The 22906-nt window shown below is 38.4% G+C and overlaps 2 protein-coding genes across 2 annotated transcripts in view; one reads left to right on the top strand and one right to left on the bottom strand.

Moving 5' to 3' along the window:
• The window catches only part of mst1ra (macrophage stimulating 1 receptor a), a 29960-nt gene extending 19295 nt beyond the window's left edge, over positions 1 to 10665 (bottom strand). The window contains exons 1-2 of the mRNA XM_053636228.1: positions 9591 to 10665; positions 869 to 2145 (exon numbers count right to left, since the gene is read on the bottom strand). Of these exons, the coding sequence (XP_053492203.1) occupies positions 869 to 2065 (1197 nt within the window). The 5' untranslated portion in view covers positions 2066 to 2145; positions 9591 to 10665. The remainder of the gene's footprint in view (positions 1 to 868; positions 2146 to 9590) is intronic.
• Positions 10666 to 14966: 4301 nt separating this feature from the next.
• gnat1 (guanine nucleotide binding protein (G protein), alpha transducing activity polypeptide 1) lies at positions 14967 to 19488 on the top strand. Its single transcript, XM_053636788.1, has 8 exons — positions 14967 to 15182; positions 16595 to 16637; positions 16806 to 16947; positions 17082 to 17239; positions 17932 to 18060; positions 18252 to 18381; positions 18510 to 18663; positions 19103 to 19488. The coding sequence occupies exons 1-8, from the start codon at positions 15077 to 15079 to the stop codon at positions 19291 to 19293; spliced, it is 1053 nt and encodes a 350-aa protein (XP_053492763.1). The 5' UTR covers positions 14967 to 15076; the 3' UTR covers positions 19294 to 19488.
• Positions 19489 to 22906: the final 3418 nt, after the last annotated feature.

Raw genomic sequence — 22906 nt, 5'->3', positions numbered from 1 at the left:
GTTAAGCCTCTTTTATGAAAGATTATGTAGTTGTGTTCCCAATGGCTTCAGTAGTGTATATATTCTACCCAGATATAGAGGCATGTTGTAACGTGTTCTTTCTGTTGGTTAAGTAAACAATCCGTCAGCTATAAAAATCCATGCTGATGAGCTGACTAATCATTGCAGCCCTATACTTAAGCAGTAAAAAATTCTAAACTGGAATGTTACCATGCAAAACAGTACACGATAGACCTCCGCCTGAAGACCTCAATTTCTTAAGAAACAGTTTCCAAACAAATTCCATCAGTTTTACAAAGAAAATGAATGCTAAATCTGTATCTCAATAATTTCCACTTGCCGTCCACTTTAACATATTTCTTTCCTGTCTGCTTTTGGATTTCATGACCTCTAGTTTAGCATGTTGTATGGAAAGCCATATATTGTTATCAGCCTCAGCAGGTATGGTGCATTGCACTTGACACCACACTCAAATATTAATAAGTCTGACAGTACATTCATAAATCAAACCTGTGTCTGGAAACAATGTTCTAAATGAATTTGACTGCATACATTTAACATAAAGTTATTTACGTTTTTCAAACATGTATCCACAAGGGAAGGTTTGGCATTTAAACACAATCAGTGTACACAGGTCCATATCACTTTAACAAACAATAAAACAAGTGAGTCATTTCCTGGTACCAGCAATTTCCTGTCACAGGTAATATTACACTTTTTTTTTTTCCAAATCTGAACAAATGACTATAAGATCAAGTACCAACTAAGAATGCGGCAACCTATATGGCAGTTGCAGAATCTATGTTAAAAAAACATATATACATTGCCTAATGAATAATTTTAACCAGTGATTAAGAGATCCATTTACCTCACGAGGACAGCTAGTGCTCGGCTGAAAGTGAGACAAACCCCGGGAGATTCGTCCATATCCACTGTTGCAGCATGCATCCAAACCATTTTTGATGAATAGGTTTACATTCACTATGGGAAATGCGCAAAGGGCAGACCTTCTAGTAGGATTTCCCTTTTTATCGGTAACAGTAAATACTATGTACAAGACACTATTCTCTTTCTCATTGTTTATGCCTAGTTCTTTTGCCAGGTCCTTCTCTGCTATGCTGAAATGGGCTGCTTGGGCTACATTGTACAAAACGTTCTCAGAGCTCCTCTTCTTCCGTTTGGGCCTGAATTGGCACTCTAAGATGACCTCTCGATACATCCATGCTTCGCTATCGCCATTTGGCAGCCGTCCGAGATGAGTCTGGAGATCAGAAGTTTTGTCTAAGGGGTTCTCTCTCTGGACAGACAAGAAGTAGGTGTATTGCTGTGTGGAGAATGTATAAATATATTCAATAGGGTAGGGATCCTGGAAACTAGGAAGTACTGTAAGGCCCTTGACATTGGAATCAAATCCATCTTCTGTGGCAAGAAGACGTCGCATTGAGATAGAACGTCTGTCGTAATCTTTTGCAATCGTGCTGTTGATGGTGGCAGCCACAAAGAAAAAAGATGTCTGGCCTTCTTCTACAATGCTGACTTTCGTGCCTAGAGGACTAGCAATGCAATCATGACAGTTTGTGGGTGAGTTACTCTCTTTATTGAAAAGACATTTGACTTCAGATGGTTTTACGTCTTTGTCAACTTCAACAAAAGTACAGCTCCCATACTGATTGCTCCCACATATGTACAGGAACGGCAAAAAAGATTTAGGGTCCAGAAGTAGAATTTGATTATCTGTGTCCACTGATGCATTTGGATCAGCCGTACTAACACAGTGGCAGGTCTGACAATCTGGACTGCCAACAGGACCAGTGTGTAACTCCCATATCTTCTCAAGACTGTTGTTCAGGGCCTCGATCACGTTCTGTGAGGCTATATATATCTCAGACAATTCTTTGTTCGCCACTATGTTCTGGATGGGTTTCAAAGTTTGGAAATGACGCGAGGGATATGGAACAGTAAAATCAACAGCCTTTCGTTGGTCTACAGGACAGGTTTCAGCATTCAAGATCACATGAATCTGGAGCCAGACACATGCTAAGAATGCCCAAGCCCCGAATAGCATCTTTGTGTCTGCTGTCCTTTGTGCAGCCTAAGGAAAATGACTGTCACTGTTCCTCAAAACCTCTTGATCATCACCACGATCTATGAATAAAACAGTAGGACAAAGTCAGTGGAAGGAAATACAAGTCAAGCGCAAGTAGTACTGTTTTTTTGTTTTTTGTTTTCATTTCATAATTTTTTTAAGAATTGTGATCATAAGTCACCACAATATATGAAATAGGGCAGTCAGAAATGCCACTGTCCAAATAGTATTATAATATTTCTACATTACAAAAAGGCAAGCAATACACATTTTTTTTAATGTGTTACTCTTAGGTTTATAGTCCCTTTCCTCAGTTTTTGGCCAAATCACCCTGTTCACTTAGGGACTTGGGAACAAACACTGTAAAAACATTATTTTATTATTTTCACATACATTTATGTATCACAAATGTAAACAAAATAATTTTGTGTCCTGTGACCTAAAACTGAAACTTGTGATATTTTGATATATGTGACTTTAACGATTTCCAGTATGCAACTGTGACTGAATCACACATGACCTTCAATTTGGGGGAATCATTTCGGCTTTTTAAGTCATTGGAAATTGTAATGATATTTTTAAAAGAAAACTGGCAGCCTTAGGGTGAACAATGTCAACACATATATTTATACCTTAAATTACTGGGTTATTACATATAAATCCTTATAAGAGTTCAAAGGAATGCAAACCACTGTATTGTAACAAAATGCTATTTGTGAGCATGCCTTTTAACATTTAGCATTTGTGTGGACAAGATTTTTGTAAGGACATTTCATCTGCCTGTTTTAGAATGAGCTGGGATACAATTTTCTGATTTTAAGAACGTCATATTTTGTTTAAGAAATCTGTTAAATCACAGAGAACATTTTATTTGATGTATTCATTGTTTTTCAAAGAAACAACATTATCATAGTGAAATCACACTGCAAATCATTCAATTTATTAATCTTTAAATTAATGACATTTATCAATAACTGAAAAGAATGAAATTCTTCGTCTTTAACTGTATTGTATTTGTCGATCATTAAAGTACGACGTACGATTGAATATGAATTAACAACACTTGAAATTGAAATGAGTTTAAATGGTGATACTGGGTTTTAAAAAAAACATCTGTAAATCCATTAAGAATCATAAATTGTAAATTACAGTAATTAGGTGAACATTTCCTATATATATATACATATATATATACACACACACAGTGAGGGAAAGAAGTATTTGATCCCCTGCTGATTTTGTACGTTTGCCCACTGAGTGAGAGTGAGAGACAGAATAACAACAAGAAAATCCAGAAAAACGCATGTCAAAAATGTTATAAATTGATTTGCATTTTAATGAGGGAAATAAGTATTTGACCCCCTCTCAATCAGAAAGATTTCTGGCTCCCAGGTGTCTTTTATACAGGTAACAAGCTGAGATTAGGAGCACACTCTTAAAGGGAGTGCTCCTAATCTCAGCTTGTTACCTGTATAAAAGACACCTGTCCACAGAAGCAATCAATCAATCAGATTCCAAACTCTCCACCATGGCCAAGACCAAAGAGCTCTCCAAGGATGTCAGGGACAAGATTGTAGACCTACACAAGTCTGGAATGGGCTACAAGACCATTGCCAAGCAGCTTGGTGAGAAGGTGACAACAGTTGGTGCGATTATTCGCAAATGGAAGAAACACAAAAGAACTGTCAATCTCCCTCGGCCTGGGGCTCCATGCAAGATCTCACCTCGTGGAGTTGCAATGATCATGAGAACAGTGAGGAATCAGCCCAGAACTACACGGGAGGATCTTGTCAATGATCTCAAGGCAGCTGGGACCATAGTCACCAAGAAAACAATTGGTAACACACTACGCTGTGAAGGACTGAAATCCTGCAGCGCCCGCAAGGTCCCCCTGCTCAAGAAGGCACATATACAGTATCTCACAAAAGTGAGTACACCCCTCACATTTTTGTAAATATTTGATTATATCTTTTCATGTGACAACACTGAAGAAATGACACTTTGCTACAATGTAAAGTAGTGAGTGTACAGCTTATATAACAGTGTAAATTTGCTGTCCCCTCAAAATAACTCAACACACAGCCATTAATGTCTAAACCGCTGGCAACAACAGTGAGTACACCCCTAAGTGAAAATGTCCAAATTGGGCCCAAAGTGGCAATATTTTGTGTGGCCATCATTATTTTCCAGCACTGCCTTAACCCTCTTGGGCATGGAGTTCACCAGAGCTTCACAGGTTGCCACTGGAGTCCTCTTCCACTCCTCCATGATGACATCATGGAGCTGGTGGATGTTAGAGACCTTGTGCTCCTCCACCTTCCATTTGAGGATGCCCCACAGATGCTCAATAGGGTTTTGGTCTTGAGACATGCTTGGCCAGTCCATCACCTTCACCCTCAGCTTCTTTAGCAAGACAGTGGTCGTCTTGGAGGTGTGTTTGGGGTCGTTATCATGCTGCCCTGCAGCCCAGTCTCCGAAAGCATTCCAAAGTACATGTTGGCATTCATGGTTTTCTCAATGAACTGTAGCTCCCCAATGCTGGCAGCACTCATGCAGCCCCAGACCATGACACTCCCACCACCATGCTTGACTGTAGGCAAGATACACTTGTCTTTGTACTCCTCACCTGGTTGCCGCCACACATGCTTGACACCATCTGAACCAAATAAGTTTATCTTGGTCTCATCAGACCACAGGACATGGTTCCAGTAATCCATGTCCTTAGTCTGCTTGTCTTCAGCAAACTGTTTGTGGGCTTTCTTGTGCATCATCTTTAGAAGAGGCTTCCTTCTGGGACGACAGCCATGCAGACCAATTTGATGCAGTGTGCGGCGTATGGTCTGAGCACTGACAGGCTGACCCCCCACCCCTTCAACCTCTGCAGCAATGCTGGCAGCACTCATACGTCTGTTTCCCGAAGACAGCCTCTGGATATGATGCTGAGCACGTGCACTCAACATCTTTGGTCGACCATGGCGAGGCCTGTTCTGAGTGGAACCTGTCCTGTTAAACCGCTGTATGGTCTTGGACACCGTGCTGCAGCTCAGTGTCAGGGTCTTGGCAATCTTCTTATAGCCTAGGCCATCTTTATGTAGAGCAACAATTCTTTTTTTCAGGTCCTCAGAGAGTTCTTTGCCATGAGGTGCCATGTTGAACTTCCAGTGACCAGTATGAGGGAGTGTGAGAGCGGTAACACCAAATTTAACACACCTGCTCCCCATTCACACCTGACACCTTGTAACACTAACAAGTCACATGACACCGGGGAGAGAAAATGGCTAATTGGGCCCAATATGGACATTTTAACTTAAGGGTGTACTCACTTTTGTTACCAGCGGTTTAGACATTAATGGCTGTGTGTTGAGTTATTTTGAGGGGACAGCAAATTTACACTGTTACACAAGCTGTACACTCACTACTTTACATTGTAGCAAAGTGTCATTTCTTCAGTGTTGTCACATGAAAAGTTATAATCAAATATTTACACAAATGTGAGGGGTGTACTCACTTTTGTGAGATACTGTACATGCCCGTCTGAAGTTTGCCAATGAACATCTGAATGATTCAGAGGACAACTGGGTGAAAGTGTTGTGGTCAGATGAGACCAAAATGGAGCTCTTTGGCATCAACTCAACTGGCCGTGTTTGGAGGAGGAGGAATGCTGCCTATGACCCCAAGAACACCATCCCCACCGTCAAACATGGAGTTGGAAACATTATGCTTTGGGGGTGTTTTTCTGCTAAGGGGACAGGACAACTTCACCGCATCAAAGGGACGATGGACGGGGCCATGTACCGTCAAATCTTGGGTGAGAACCTCCTTCCCTCAGCCAGGGCATTGAAAATGGGTCGTGGATGGGTATTCCAGCATGACAATGACCCAAAACACACGGCCAAGGCAACAAAGGAGTGGCTCAAGAAGAAGCACATTAAGGTCCTGGAGTGGCCTAGCCAGTCTCCAGACCTTAATCCCATACAAAATCTGTGGAGGGAGCTGAAGGTTCGAGTTGCCAAATGTCAGCCTCAAAACCATAATGACTTGGAGAAGATCTGCAAAGAGGAGTGGGACAAAATCCCTCCTGAGATGTGTGCAAACCTGGTGGCCAACTACAAGAAACGTCTGACCTCTGTGATTGCCAACAAGGGTTTTGCCACCAAGTACTAAGTCATGTTTTGCAGAGGGGTCAAATACATATTTCCCTCATTAAAATGCTAATCAATTTATAACATTTTTGACATGCGTTTTTCTGGATTTTTTTGCTGTTATTCTGTCTCTCACTGTTCAAATAAATCTACCATTAAAATTATAGACTGATCATTTCTTTGTCAGAGGGCCAACGTACAAAATCAGCAGGGGATCAAATACTTTTTTCCCTCACTGTATATATATAAAAGAGCAAAATGAGGACAACCTTACAACCTTCGATGCTTCAATTCTTGTATGCATTTTCAGACACCGTCATGCACATGTGGATCTTGAACTGGACAAAACAAGGCCACCAGAAAACATCTCTAATATTGCTTTGTTTGGAAGGATGTTTCTTTTATCACTCTGCCTACGTTTATTGAGTTCACTAACAGTGTCTAAACTGTATACAATAACATTATTGTTAGGGATTAAGCACTTGCTGGTTATCTTTCCAATCTTGTATAGCTTGTACCAAAGACACGTCTGATTAAACGCATTAGACAATAATGCTTGTCATGTTGACATAGGCTTATTAGAGAATTAAATCCAATCATATTATCAAAACCTCTTGTGTGCTCATGGTATGTGGTGGCAGTTGAGGATGTCATTGTCAACACAACTAAGATTTCTGATCAGTAACAAACGTTGGATATTTCACTATTATGCAAGCAAATAATGATTTAGTGAATTTGTCTCTTGTTGCAAGATGCTCCATTTTAGGGGACCATTTATTGCCTTATCTGACTATACGTAACAGTGTCAAGCTATATTATTAGTACTCGCATTTGTTTATTCCTTTGGTGTCAGCTGGAATAAACATAATACGATAGACAGTCTACATAGAAGTCATTATCCTAATACAGTATGTATTTGACTGTTTTTTTATTTGTTTTTTGTTTCTTTTGGCATTTCAACAGATGCATGTCTTACATTTTTTAAAAACCTGACAAGCGTCAAGAAGCAGTCTGCGGTAAAGCCTAAAGATATTGCTAATTGGGTATTTGGCAAGCTTAGATGGAGTGGAAAGTAAACCTAAAAGTGTAATCCATTATATAATCCATACATCCAATTGCCAGCACTGCACATTCCAGAAGGTCTGATTGCATATGCATCTCTTTTGGTTTGGTTTTGTTTCCTTCCCTCATTTATGTTAATTGATTTTTTTCCACCTGCTTACCTGTTCTACTCATCACCTGTCTCTAGTTAATGCTTGTGCATATGTATTTCTGTTTTGTGTTCAGTGATATTGTGTGCTCTTGTTGGTTTGTCATGTTTCTTAATTCATTAAACAGCTTGTATCCATTGTTTCACTCTGTTGAATTTTTTTTTCAAACAATAATATAAATGTTTTCCTCTTATGACCTGTATTTTTATTAATGCCTGTACTTATCACTACATGTTCAATTTTTATTTTCTTAGACATGATTTACAGTGTATTATTAGAAGTGATTTGAAGGTTCCATGCATCTAGTGAGGAATACTGCCTTTTTTTGTTTGTTTGTTTGGTTTTTTTTGTCAAACTGTCTTCCTTTCTGTTTACTGCTTCTGTAGCATATATATGATGTGAATTTAAAAATGTAACAAAAAATACACACATAAATACACAAGAATTTATCTTGCTGAAAACCAGTTTACTCGTAGATAACCTGTTTGATTACACAGTAAATCTGGTTATACTTATTTTTGGTGTTATATTTATGATATTTCAAATGACAAAATCCTACTGATAAAATGACCGTCAAGATCTTTACTGGAAACAAAGCAGTAGGTCTAATTATTTAGTCCTTTTTTTCCTGAATGTTTACAATGGGTGCTGTTTTATTACAATAATAATCGACAGAATGACAATTGGAAACCATTTTATAAAAATGTAAATCAATGTAACATTTTCTCTCAAGGGTTAATTACCTCAATAATGTTAGACTGATTTTTTCCCCCCATACAGTAAGTTCCTCTAAATTACTGCACAGTTTTCTACTGGCACCCTTGCTGTCAATCTTTTGACCTTTAAACCTTTTGACTGTGATTTTTTTAAACAATTTAGGACAATATAAAGTATATACCACCCTGCTGAAAATGACAACAGAAAACCTCATAGAATGTGTACTGGTTTTAATAGTTACAATAGGAACCTTGATAGTCCCTGCGGGTCTCTCCTGGTAATTTGTGTCTTCTAGTGGTGCCATGATATGTCTAGTGGATACCATTAAGGACCAATAATAGAAAAGGTAACAGTTTTAGCGATTCGCTGATGGTTTGTAATGGAATTCGTAGTGGAAACCATTAGAATTTCTGTGTTTTTCAGTACGGCAATTAAAGGTGTTGTATTAAAAATACTGATGTAGTGTTATTGAATTCTTACAGTTTTACAATTTAGCGTTGCACATGTGTAATCAGTAGAATATAAGGTCATAAGAAATGAATATGTATGTACAGAAATAGGCAGGAATGTATGCAAAAGTGCCAAATCTGTACCTTCGTATGCATGCCTTCGTTTTCTGTAATCAGTAGGCGTTTTTCATTTATTTACAGAATTACAGAATATTTCAAACAAGCTGCTCCAGGATGAAATCTTGGAAGGGGTTCGTAACCAGTCTAAACCGGTTATTAGCCACTCAGTGTGGATTCGGCCTACCTGTTGCCTACGTACTCTAATGATTGGAATTCTCAGTGATTCATATCAGTTCATTTCACCAATAAGAGCCGACTCCCAAACGACTCAGTGCCATTTTGTCCTGAACTGAACCAAGTTTGCGATGTTTTTCGCATAAATGCTGACGTAGGATAAACAAGTCCCACGTCGAAACATAAACCTGGACGACGAGGACACTTGTGCACTGATGTAACAGACGAAGAATGCAAAGTTTATTTGATTTAATTGACGAACACAACACGGCGACCCTGACCAAAATGAAGCACTTACTGAAGATGAACAAATAGTTCAGATGTTGAAAAGACGTTTCCACAGAAGCATTTTAGTTCAGTTACACTGCCAGAAAAACGACATCTACAAAAAATAATAACATGGGGGAGAAAATGGCTCATATAGCTATGTGACTCGACTACCAACGTTCAGCTACAGTATAAGAGTCACATTAAAGAGCCGACTCATTTACAAGCGACACATCACTAGCGTACATTATAACCCTAATAATAAAAAATAATAATAATTTAAAAAAAGGAGCAGGCAAGTCTGTAAAATTCACCTTGGTTTGATTTGTATCCGTGGTGTTATTATGGTTAAAGACCGAACTATATTATTAATAAAAGAGTGAATGAATGAATCTTTGTAGTTTAAAATCAGAGTCTAACTTACCTGAAAAGCACCTACAGTATAACAAAACCTCGCTCTGTTTGTTAGGACACCCTCCGCTTTCACGTCGTTCACGTGCCAATTTCAGTAATATTCCATTTGAAGTGTAATATCAGTCAGTTTAGTTCTCCAACAAAGTTACAAACTCCACAAACTGGCAGTAGTCGACGGTAAAACGTTTCTTCATTCGTTTTTAGACGGATACTCACAACTCATTGACTGGTCCACGCCTTGGCCGAGCTTCATGAGGAAGTAAGACAGAGATTGCGTAATCTTCTTCACCTCCTGACATGTCCCACACTAGAGCACACGCGTTTATTCTCAAATCAGAGCTTTATTATTACATACAGGCTGTCCTGCGGCTTCCAGTGCAATCAAGTTATTCCTAGAGGAATGGTATGTGCTTTGGCAAAGTGGAAAAGAGAGAGAGAGGGAGAGAGAGAGAGAGAAAAAAGACAAGTACATGTACATGGGCGTATCTTTTAATAAAACGTGAATTCTTAAATAAAACTGGCCATGGACAATTTGTATCTTTGATTTTTATACATCCATCCATCTTCTATACCGCTTTATCCTTTTTAGGGTCACGGGGAAACATGGAGCCTATCCCAGGGAGCATCGGGCACAAGGCGGGGTACACCGTGGACAGGGTGCCAATCCATCGTAGGGCACAATCACATACACATTCACACACCCATTCATACACTGTGGACACTTTGGACATGCCAATCAGCCTACCATGCATGTCTTTGGACTGGGGGAGGAAACCGGAGTACCCGGAGGAAGTCCCCGCAGCACGGGGAGAACTCCACACACACAGGGCCACGGTGGGAATCGAACTCCCGACCCTGGAGGTGTGAGGCGAACGTGCTAACCACGTGCACCCTGATTTTTTATACATGTACGTGGTTATAAGTCTTTACGTGACCTGACGTTAACATGACGATTGGTTAGTAAACGTCACGTGTCACGCACATGCTCACACATGCGGTTTTGGGGAGATTCCTATAGGTAATTGGGTCAGTGGCTTTCTCCTTCACTTCTAGATGGGCATCCTTAACTTCTGCAGCCTGGTACATCACAGCTTAACGCTTTTCACTCGACTCTCCCATCTGGTCTCTGTCCAGGATTTCAGAGTGAGACTGACATGGCTTTTTTTTTAGAATAGACCAACGTTGTGTGGAGGCTGAGAAAAGGATGAATAGTTTCTGCAGGTAACCAAAATAGATAGTCACTTCTGGGGGGCTTTTTCTTGCATCAGCTACCACCAGGTTTAAAGAATGTGCTGCACGTGACACAAAAAGGCATTTGGGTTGATTCCTAGCAGTCTGGTTGAACACCTTTCTCATATTTGCCTCATTGTCAATAGTCTGAGAGGGGATGTTGCGCTCCTGCAGTCTCTTTAGAATTAGGGATGAAAGGCTTTCTCCAGTGAATCCTTCAGCTTCAACGAACCTCATAAATTATTCTTTAATTTCCACACTGTGTAACACCACAGTTCGAATAGTAAGTGAGACCTGTTCTGTACGGCTGACCTCAGGGGTGTAGTCCGCAATTAGTGAAAAATATTTTGCCTCTTTGATCTCTGTAAGCCATTGTCTCCATGCACTCTATCAATTCATTTTGAATGATATTATCTAGATATGTGCTGTGGCTGGTTCCAGTTTGAATCAGATCGACGTGATGTTTCAGCACAGTGTCAGATTTTGCCATGAGTTCAACTTCTTTGAAGACGTTTTCATTATTTATGATACAGGGCGTCTGATATTCCTATTAAAGCCATATTTCTCTCTGCCAAAGATTGTATGATGGCTACCAACCTTTTGAGAACCTCATACCACCTATTTCTCTCAGCCTCCATGCACATCATTTACACTTTATCTATTGTTTGTCTTTATCCCAAACAGATCTCCAAGTCCTTCCATGGAGTCATGTGCCTTTTATGTTCTGGAGAACTCTCAGAATTTCAGCACAATTTTTCCAGTCATGCATTCCTTGGGTAATGAGTTTAAGATCTTCTTATTTGAGAAGATCTTACAACAGAAGCAGTAAAGATGTTTTTTTAAATTTAATTATTTATTTATTTATTTTTTTTTTACAATAGACCAGCCAGCTTTTCATTTTCTCCCCATTCTGTAATTTCCTGAAAAAGTAGTGATGGTGACAACCTCTCCCATCTTCTCTTCTAGGGTTGCCGCCACAGTGGACTCACTTTTTGACTGAATGTCATCAGCCTGCAGATGTGTAGTCGTAGCAGCAGGTGCACCACACGATGATGAATTAGTCCCTCATCTGTAAGCACAACAAAACCTGAGTCATACATTTTTGTGAGTGAATGCTACTAGGTCTCTGTGGTTTATCTGTTTACAAAAACATATTTATGACTGAAGAACTTATGCATGAAAAAAGAATAATTTATTTCAGCGAGAAATAAAATTCTTATTAAATCTAGTTTATATCTTCAGGTTTACTTCCGCTCACAAAAACAAAAATAATGTTTGTGGGATAGAAAACTAAAACTTGATGGAACTGAGCTTCTAGTTTTACTCTAAAATATCTAATGAAGATGGTATATTGCTATTCATATACAGATACAGTATAAAATAAAGTATTGTTTCGAATGTTTATCTAAACAATATGTAAACGTTCATAGAAATATCACCCATTCTGTTCTTTGTGTCCAGTGCATGAGTACAACTAATGTACAGTGCAAGACAGCAGCAGTATTTCATATGAGAAACACACACACACCTGCTGATGGTGTAGTCTGGCTGCTTGAATCCTGTGGCATCGATATTGATGTTGTGGCTGTCACTGAGGTGGATGCATGTTCACCTACAGGTTTAATCAGACATAGCATGGGAAGATTTCATTTAAACCCCTTTGAAACTATTCAATATTAATGGGATTGTAATACTTATTTAAGGTGTGCAAAATGAAGCTTCAGTTAATGTTCACATCAAAACATTTGAATAAGGGGGGAAATGTGATCTCAGTGACTTTGGACGTGCTATGGTTGGTGGTGCCAGATGGACCGGTTTGGGGTTTTCATAAACTGCTAATCTCCTGGGATTTTCACACACAACAGTCTATAGAGTTTACACAGAATGGTGTAAAAACATCCAGCGAGCAGCAGTTCTGTGGGCAGAAATGCCTTCTGGATGGTGACAGCCATAAAAACCAGACAACTGAAGACTGGAAAAACATAGTTCTGTCAGCTCACAAGAGTACACTTTACTCAGTTACACTTAGAGGAAATTTACTGGCATGTTTTTGGGAGATGGGAGGACAATGGAGAACCTGGAGAACAGTAACCTGAGCTCGAGAATGAACCAGGAACCATGGTGCTATGAAGCATCAACTCTAACTGCTGCGCCACCATGCCACCCTATATATTTATACATACACATACAAAGATTTGTCAACAGTATGTATAAATTGTGTGTTTATTGATTGTGCCTTGTAGCATAACAGAGCCACATCTTTTTATTTGTCAAACACCTGCGTATATACACAGTATATAGAAAAATTCTAGAGTAGTGCACAGTTGGAGGAGGGTCTACATCTGCTGGTTTTCTCTATTCGTTCTTGGAACCCAGAGCAAGCCAGTGCTCAAACACATAAAATGCATGACTCAAAGCTAGTACTTCTGGTAAACAATGCAATGCCTGGCCACATAAGGCTTGGTAAGTCAGTGATACAGCAATTTATAATCCATCTAATTCATGTGGATCCCAGGAGCCAGGAGAATCACCAAATCACTACCACCTTTAAAAAAAATAAAATAAAATAAAATGGACAAAATCACAGAAAACTATTTTCACATTCTTTTGATAAACTATTTCTTTATGGCTGAAACTGATCCTGATCTTATCTTATCTGTTTAAAAGTATTCTAGAAGTTTCTCTACCAAGTAACTGAATACATCTACTGCTGTTGCAGTGTTATGTGTACTTTAATATCAGTGAGAATGTCTAAGCATATATATAAACACAAACACTAGGATCCCATAGGAGTTTCAGTATGACTGATAAGTAAGTTTCAGTTTTCAGTATGCAAATGCAAATATATTAATTAAGGATATGTGTATAAGCCTGTAATGTAAATAAATGTTATTCTGTATAAGATGAGAATACTATCTAAAGAATTGGGCAAGTTTTGGTTACAATGTAGTGCGAATAAGGGAATAGTATAATAGTATAAAAGTGGCAAAATAACTGAATAAATATATCAGTGGAAAAATTATAGTGCAAGTTAGGAGCCGGTTTTCAAAAGCCAGATTGCTTCAGGGAATAAAGTATGTTGGGCGGTGACATGCACTGGCATTGAACCTTCACTGTGATGTCAGTTTAGGGGAGAGATCACTGACAGGTTGAATGAAAGCTGTAAATGCCTTTATGTCATTAAAAGGTGAGAACAGGCGAGAACAGGTCCATAAACACGATAGTTTTACTTGTAGAGTCCAGATTTGGCTAATCTAGGTTTTCATTGTCTCATAGATGTCTCAGCTACTAGCCTGTAATCAGTTGTTTTGTTTCTTTCAAGGATGTGAACGATGGTAAACAGTTGCAAAATATACTTAATGTAGAGAGTAGTTGAAATGCAGATGTGGGTGTGGCTGAAAATGACTGTAAATCATTCTTTAAATATCACCCCCCCCCCCTTCCCACACACACACCCACACACACAAATACAGAGAGTATTTTTAGATTAAGACAAGCGCTCAAATGAAGCACTTAATGCATAAATAACAAGATGTTCATCATTTGTGAATGTGGTCTGTGATAATAAAAACCTGTTTATGGGCTGAAGTTTAATCTAAAAATTAATGGTATAATTAGACCTTTTTTTAAAAAACAAAAACAAAAAAACAATTCATTCAGTTTTAAGCATGTTAAAACTAATCCTTGGTTTATGTAAATAATAATATCATTTTCAATAAAAAAATTGTCAAATGATCATTTTTATATATTTGAAAGTTTATGCAATTAAATTCAGGATACTAGGTCTGCTTCAGTTTTAATTAAATTGCCCAACATCATGTTATGTTAGTGGATTGAGTTTTATTATTTTTCAAATCTGCTTCATCAAGGATTTTTATAATCTTTGTTACTAAGACTTTCAAACATGCAGTATATATATAAGCATATAGTATCTCATAGCCTCTTCTCAACCAGCCTCAATGTGACTGAGAAGACAGTATTCAGATTAGCACCTTTTGCTGACCACATAATATTCTACCTAAATCTCAGGTGACCTGATGTCAATCCCCCAGCCAGTGTGTCTCTGTCCTTGTTCCTCATTGGCCATCCAACCCCCAGGTGGTCAACCACATCCCCAAAATCCAAAATCCCTCTAAGACTCGAAACAACTGGTCAACTCACCATAGAGAGGGAGCCAGTGTAGGTGAGAACTGCATAGTTGACCACACTTGGTGGGCCTTGGAGGCAAGTTAGTGGTTCTACATTCACACTAACTTTATAGTGAACATGGGGGCTGGGGCAAGCGCCGAGGAAAAACACTCCCGTGAGCTAGAGAAGAAGCTGAAGGAAGATGCTGACAAGGATGCCAGGACTGTCAAACTACTGTTACTAGGTAAAGATCACTGAGCCTATATGCATGGGCATAGAACAGGAACATCCCATGTTTATGGAGATGGACTGGTATATGTAAATATAATACTTACAGGCCTATAGAATGATATAGAAAAATTATGGAACCTAGATATATCCAGAGATTTCCATTGGTTATTGTTAAAACAGCCATACTTTATCTTATCGTAATAACCTACAATGTATACAGTATGTATTGTATCCATCTTAAAAATGACTCAAGACAGGTTATTCCCCTAATTATTATTATTATTATTATTATTTTGGTATTTCATAACTGCATTGAGTTTTACTTTGTGTTGGATCTGGGTCAGGGATAAAGGAGTTCTTGTGCACATCAGCTTTGAGAGGCTTAGTGCTAAAGTAATGATCCTCAAGCTTCTTATTCTAGTCCTGTTGGAGATAGTGATACCAAATTGGATGAGCGGAACAGAGAGGGACTTTTCCAGATTGGAAGAATTCTAAATGATAGAGTCAATATTGTCCCGTATATTTTTCTTCGGTAATACTGAATGAATATAAAAAGTTCCCTAATCACAGTGACCAGAGGAAGCTATGTAGTGCATTGTTCTTTATATACATTCACTGCATGTAAGAGAGACATTTCTGTGTGCACCTACATTTTACTAGATAATCATTACTATGACCTTCTTAAAGTGACTTCCAATCTTTCTACATGAACGACAGTCGAACATTAATGAATGACAAAGCTCTGCTACCTGCCTCACTCATTTAACAGAATGCTCAAACCTGATTATTTGTAGTTTGATTAATGAATTATCACTGACTCAGGGGAATGTGAGGTAACTGATCAAATGAACCAGCAAATCAAACATAGATGGGTTTCCTCCTGTCCTTTACCAAATCACTCAGAGTAAGAACAGTTTTATCATATAGTAGCCCTTAGTGAAACTAAGTGAGAATTAAGTGAGACTTGGTTATTGAAACTGGAACAGCACGAATCTGAGATGTGACATTTTTGGGCCACCTTTATAAATGGACAAATGACCTTGTTTTGTGTACCTGAGACATTTCAGGCCTTGACTCGCAGTGTTTAAACAAACTGCAGCCCAAAATCAACAATGCTACTTTCTGCACAGCTGCATTTACTTTTTGAGCTAACTCTTTATGTTAGCTCCAAACTGGTGTTTTAGTTCAATTAGTTATTGAACTGATTAATAGTAAATATCTCATAAGCATTGATTGTTACCTCTACAAACATCTTTTATATAGTGTTATTTGTACGTCTACATTTGGCCCATGCTGACAAATCTATTATCATTTGTGCTTTTCTCTCCCTCTCCCTCTCTCTCTCTCTCTGTCAGCTTCAGTGAATCTGTTATTAGATGCATTGAATTTCAAATGCCTTCATTGCTTTGTATGACCTTTTCACAGGTGCTGGTGAGTCAGGGAAAAGCACAATTGTCAAACAGATGAAGTAAGTGTTTAGGAAATATGACCAATAATTGTCATATTGTCACTGGGTACTTGGCTCTGATCAACTATAATGTAACCTCAATAATTGTTTTTGCACTGCCTTAAAATGATCACACATTTAAATGTTTTAAATATGTGTCATTCATCTATGTGTCTGTTTTCACTACAGAATTATCCACAAAGATGGTTACTCCCTAGAAGAGTGCCTGGAGTTCATTACTATCATCTACAGCAACACCTTGCAGTCGATCATGGCTATTGTAAAGGCTATGAACACGCTCAACATTAGCTATGGAGATGCTGCCCAGCAGGTATTAGCATGATGTGTTTTAAAGTTTCCTCATTATGATTATACATATTTGTGATTATACATACAGTATGCAAGAATATTCCTACGATTGCATACTGTATTACCAGCTGTGTGTGCATGGGTTTTGTTCCATAGGACAATGCCAGAAAGCTGATGCACTTAGCTGACACTATTGAAGAGGGCACCATGCCCAAGGAGATGGCAGATATTATCCTGCAGTTGTGGAAAGACTCGGGCATCCAAGCATGCTTCGACAGAGCCTCGGAATACCAGCTCAATGACTCTGCTGGATAGTATGTTCCAATGTCACTGTTTAACGTCTAAACAAATAAACATTAAATGTCTTGCAGTGTCTCAAACATACACAATATGGTCAAAAGTTTGGGTACACCCAATCATCACACCAATATATGCTTTTTGAACATCCCTTTCCAGATTTACTTCCCCCTTTTTACTGTTATAATAACCTCCACTCTTCTGGGAAGGCTTTCCACTAGATTTTGGAGCGTGGCTGTGGGGATTTGTGCTCATTCAGCCCCAAGAGCATTAGTGAGGTCAGGCACTGATGTCAGGTGAGGAGGCCTGACCTTGGTTGAGGTTGAGGTCAGGGCTCTATGCAAGCCACTTGAGTTCTTCCACTCCAAAAACTTGGCAAACCATGTCTTCATGGAGCTCATTTGTGCACAGGGGCATTGTCATGCTAGAACAGATTTGGGCCATTTAGCTCCAGTGAAAGGAAATATTAATGCTACAGTATACAAAGACATTTAATACAAACGTGTGCTTCTAACGCTTTGGCAACAGTTTAGGAAAGGCCCACGTATGGGTGTGATTGTCAGGTGTCCACAAACTTTTGGCCAAAGTGTATCCTTTCCCTTACTTTGATTATGTTATAATATGTTGATACTATGTAGCAACTATCTCAAATGTCTTCAAAAATTGGTATCAGTAACATATAAACAATAAATCCCCCTCTGCCCTTCAGCTATTTAAATGATTTGGAAAGGTTGATCCAGCCTGGCTATGTCCCCACTGAGCAGGATGTACTGCGATCCCGAGTCAAGACAACTGGTATCATTGAGACGCAGTTTTCCTTCAAGGACCTCAACTTCAGGTACGAGCTAACAAAACACAGTAACAGTTTTGCTCCTAACCACGCTAACAATGAAAAATAGGTCGAAGGGAGATGTTAGCATTGTCTTTATATAGATTTATATATAATAGCTTTATAAGATCATGCATTGAAAAAACATCATTGACTAGAGAACATCTCTATAACAATCACCTTATATCCTCTGTGTGTAGGATGTTTGACGTAGGAGGCCAGCGCTCAGAGAGAAAGAAATGGATCCACTGCTTTGAAGGCGTTACCTGCATCATCTTCATTGCTGCTCTGAGTGCTTACGACATGGTGCTCGTGGAGGATGATGAAGTGGTGAGATCATGTGGTGCCATGCTAATGCTAGATAGGCCTCTGAGATTGCTATCGGATTTGTTCAAACTTCAGCTGGAACCTCATGGCGTTAGGGACACAATTTCACTCTCCCAATTTTTCTGTTAAAGAACCGAATGCACGAGAGTCTCCACTTGTTCAACAGTATCTGCAACCACCGCTACTTCGCTACTACTTCCATTGTGCTCTTCCTCAACAAGAAAGATGTCTTCGTTGAGAAGATCAAGAAGGCCCATTTAAGCATGTGCTTCCCTGAATATGATGGTAATTCCAGAAAACATTCAAGAAACAACCAAGTCCTTTAGACCTATCAGATGATGCACATGTTTGCTCTAACCCTGCTTCCAGAATCCCCATATACTACATTCAGTGTTTACAAAAGCTTGATTAAGTTGTATTAGAAACCAGTTATACAGCAAAATATAGATGTAGAAACACTGGGCAAAAAGTAAGCAATTGCCAAGGCAATTAAAGATGGAGGTTCCTTCAAGTAACTTGTGTCACCAGTAACAGTCATTTCAAATACTTAGTTGTTACCATGACGTAGTTGTCAGTGCTTCTCTCATGATGTAGCATCTCCTAAAGCATCTATTCTAATAGATCTTTAATCTGATAGTAGGCTTAACACTAACATGGTCAGATATTGATCTACATGTTCTCAAATTCAAACCTGTTTTTAAACGGCTATTCTATTTCTTTTTAGGTCCAAACACGTATGAAGATGCTGGTAACTACATCAAGATGCAGTTCCTGGACCTGAACATGCGGCGAGATGTCAAAGAAATCTACTCACACATGACTTGTGCTACAGACACTGAGAACGTGAAGTTTGTGTTCGACGCCGTGACAGACATCATCATCAAAGAGAACCTCAAGGACTGTGGTCTCTTTTAAACGCGTCCACGCTTGAGAAAAGGTAAGACACTTCTAAACCACTATTCGGATATAACCAATAAGGCAATGTGGCATGAAAAGGAAATTTAAAATGGCTGTACTATTAATCTATTAATGCTATGTTACAAACTGATAATTAGTTCACAAAAAGAAAATGTATTTATATTGTATATTATAAGGGCTGTCGATTTAATACGTTCATTTAGTGCGATTAATTATGGAAAAAATAACTTCCACATTCCTGTCCGAGACTTGAGAAAGGGACACACTGCTCCCTTAATACGTCCATCTCTACAGTGGGTATTACATTTCTGATGGCGAAGATGCCAACATGCATGTAACACCAGTCCCATTCACAAGCTGTGAGATTTTCTCACAATAAAATGACATGGTGAGAAAACAGCTTTCAAGTTCACGAGAACATTAAGTGATCATGAGAAAACAACAAAGACAAAAATAAATAAATAATGCATAGCCGCTTAGGGCTTCCATAGATTGCTGTGGACTGTAGGCCTGTTAATATGATCGAAAGGGGTTGATCGAAGCATTTCCGATTGCATCCTACGATACAACTTAAAAGTTTATGTGCAATAAATTCTATGTTGGATGAAATAAAATAATATATTGCTTTCTAACTCTTTCTGCTACTTTTTGTAATGTCTATTCAATGTTTTTTTTCTTTTCTTTTCATCTAGAATAATGACTTTAAATGATCATTTTTTTTTTATAGGCGGGGGGGGGGGGGGGGTTACTATTATTCAGAATTCAGTATATCCAGGTATCGTTAAATATAAAAACAACCAAACTACACAAATAATAAATTCTTCATCGTGCTGCCAAGATAATATTTGAGCCCTACAATGATCTGCCCATCTATGTTACATCAATGTGATGATTCAAAGATTGTAAGATGTAAAGCTCAGGAAACACTACAAATCTAAACCTATTCTTCTTTCCTAGGCATGAAGATCACCTACATTTTCTCTTTCTCCAAGATGACAAAGTATTCTAAATCTCAAACAAACACCTAGAACTTAGAAAGAGGAACTGGTATATACTGCTGCTGATGTCTTTCTTATTCCAACTGAATAACATAGAAAGATGCTGCACGGTCACATGGTCCCAATAGTGTCTTAAAGTAAAGGAATATAACGATAGCAGCATTTTATCTGCTGCACAATGAAGCAGAAACGCTCTATGGAAATGTTAGATTCTCTGAGATTACGAGAGTTTGAACTATGTGATTCAGCTGTTATAATTTCATGCAGTGTTCTATATATTAGTCTCTGATTTTGGTGCATGGTATCTTTTAAAACACCTGCATATGCACTTCATAAAAAAAATTATTTAAAACATAGCTACGTATGTGGTATTGCAAGCAGCATAGGTCATATTTATTAGCTCATAACTTTTTCCCGTTTTTCAAATATGTTCTTGAATCCAATGCCCATCGACCAGATTGACAAAAAGGACGAGCTTCAGATATAAAATAATATGTTCTAATGATGCTTCGCTCATTAAGAACTGTTTCATCTTACAGTATAGTTTGAGCTGAGACATTGCGCTGGATATCAAGGCTTCCCTTTTGGCTTTATTAAAAATAATATGAAACAGTGACGATAAGAGCATAAGAATGTATGGATGAACAATAAAGCTTCTGTAGATACAAATCTTGCAATATGATTTTCCTTTGAGTATTATTTTGCAAACATCTAGCTGCCTTTCCAGGTTTATAATGTGACACAAATGCAAATCTGTAAAAACAAACAAACAAAAACAAAAAACAGGGCCTGTGTTACATTCTCAAAACATTATTAAAGTAAGTTGGTCAAAGTTAATCACATGCTGGGTTAACAGCAAAAGGTAGAACTTGACAATACTGAAGTTAAAATACATACTCACTGTCCACTTTAATACAACCCCAATTCCAAAATAGTTGGGAAACTGTGTAAAATGTAAATAAAAACAGAATGCAATGATTTGCGAATCTCATAAACCCATATGTTATTCACAATAGAACATAGAAAACATATCAAATGTTTAAACTGAATAAATGTACCATTTTAAGAAAAAAATAAGATAATTTTGAATTTGATTGCCACAATATTTCTCAAAAAAGTTGGGACGAGTGCAGCAAAAGGCTGGAAAAGTAAGTGTTAGTAAAAAGAAACAGCTGGAGGTTATTTGGAAACAGGTCAGTAACATGATTGGGTATAAAAAAATTTTAAAAAGAGTATCTTAGAGAGTGTTTCAGAAGTAAAGATGGGCAGAAGTTCACCAATCTGCGAAAAACTGCGTCTACAATTTGTGGAACAAATTCAGAATAATGTTCCTCAACGTAAAATTGCGAAGACTATGAATATATCATACAATACAGTACATAATATCATCAAAAGATTCAGAGAATCTGGAGAAATCTCTGTGCGCAAGGGACAAGGGTGAAAATCAATATTGTATGCCTGTGATCTTCGGGTCCTCAGGCGGCACCGCATTAAAAACAGGCCTGATTCTGTAAAGGAAATCACTGCATGGTCTCAGAAACACCTCCAGAACTCATTGTCTGTGGGCACAGTTCGCCGTGCCATCCACTAATGCTGGATAAAGCTCTATCATGCAAAGAAGAAGCTGTATGTGAACATGATCCAGAAATGCTGCTGTCTTCTCTGGGCCAAAGCTCATTTAAAATGGACTGAGGTAAACTGGAAAACTGTTCTGTGGTTAGACAAAAAGAGGAGAGGGACCATCCAGCTTTTTATCAGCACTCAGTTCAAAAGCCTGCATCTCTGATGGTATGGTGGTGCATTAGTGCCTATGGAATGGGCAGCTTGCACATCTGGAAAGGCACCATCAATTCTGAAAGGTATATACAGGTTTCAGAGCAACATATTCTTCCATCCAGATTCCATCCCATCTTTACTTCTGAGAGACTCTGCCTCTCTAAGATACTCTTTTTATACCCAGTCATGTTACTGACCTGTTGCCAATTAACCTAAATTGTTGCAAAATGTTCTTCCAGCTGTTTATTTTTACTAACACTTACTTTTCCAGCCTTTTGCTGCCCCGTCCCAACTTTTTTAAGATGTGTTGCAGCCATCAAATTCAAAATCACATTTTCTCCTTAAAATGGTACATTTACTCAGTTTAAACATTTGTTATGTTTTCTATGTTCTATTGTGAATAACATATGGGTTTATGAGATTTGCAAATCATTGCATTCCGTTTTTATTTACATTTTACACTGACTTTTTTGTAATTGAGGTTGTATAAACACTTGCACATTCATCCATTTATCCAATCATTCAGTCATGTGACAACAGCGCAATCCATAAAATATATATGCATCATGCAGATGCAGGTCAAGAGCTTCAGTTAATGTTCATATCAAACATCAGAATGGGGAAAAAGTGTGATCTCTGTGACTTTGATCTTGGCATGGTTGTTGGTATGGATGGGCTGGTTTGAGTGTTTCAGAAACTGCTGATCTCCTGGGATTTTCACACGCAACAGTCTCTAGAGTTGACACAGAATGGTGCAGAAAAAAAAAAAATCATTGAGTGAGCAACAGTTCTGTTGATAAGCGAGGTGAGAGGAAAATAGCCAGATTGGCTTGAGC

This window comes from Ictalurus furcatus, chromosome 11 (assembly GCF_023375685.1).
Source record: "Ictalurus furcatus strain D&B chromosome 11, Billie_1.0, whole genome shotgun sequence".
In the NCBI taxonomy this organism is placed as follows: Eukaryota; Metazoa; Chordata; class Actinopteri; order Siluriformes; family Ictaluridae; genus Ictalurus; species Ictalurus furcatus.
The sequence above is the reverse complement of the archived record's forward strand: the minus strand, read 5'-3'. Positions and strand labels throughout refer to the sequence as shown.

Coding starts and splice junctions, on each gene's coding strand:
- gnat1 (XM_053636788.1), top strand. CDS start 15,077: ATGGGGGCTGGGGCAAGCGCCGAGGAAAAACACTCCCGTGAGCTAGAG. Junction 15,183..16,594: donor TGTCAAACTACTGTTACTAG/GTAAAGATCACT, acceptor ACCTTTTCACAG/GTGCTGGTGAGTCAGGGAAA. Junction 16,948..17,081: donor ATGGAGATGCTGCCCAGCAG/GTATTAGCATGA, acceptor TTTGTTCCATAG/GACAATGCCAGAAAGCTGAT.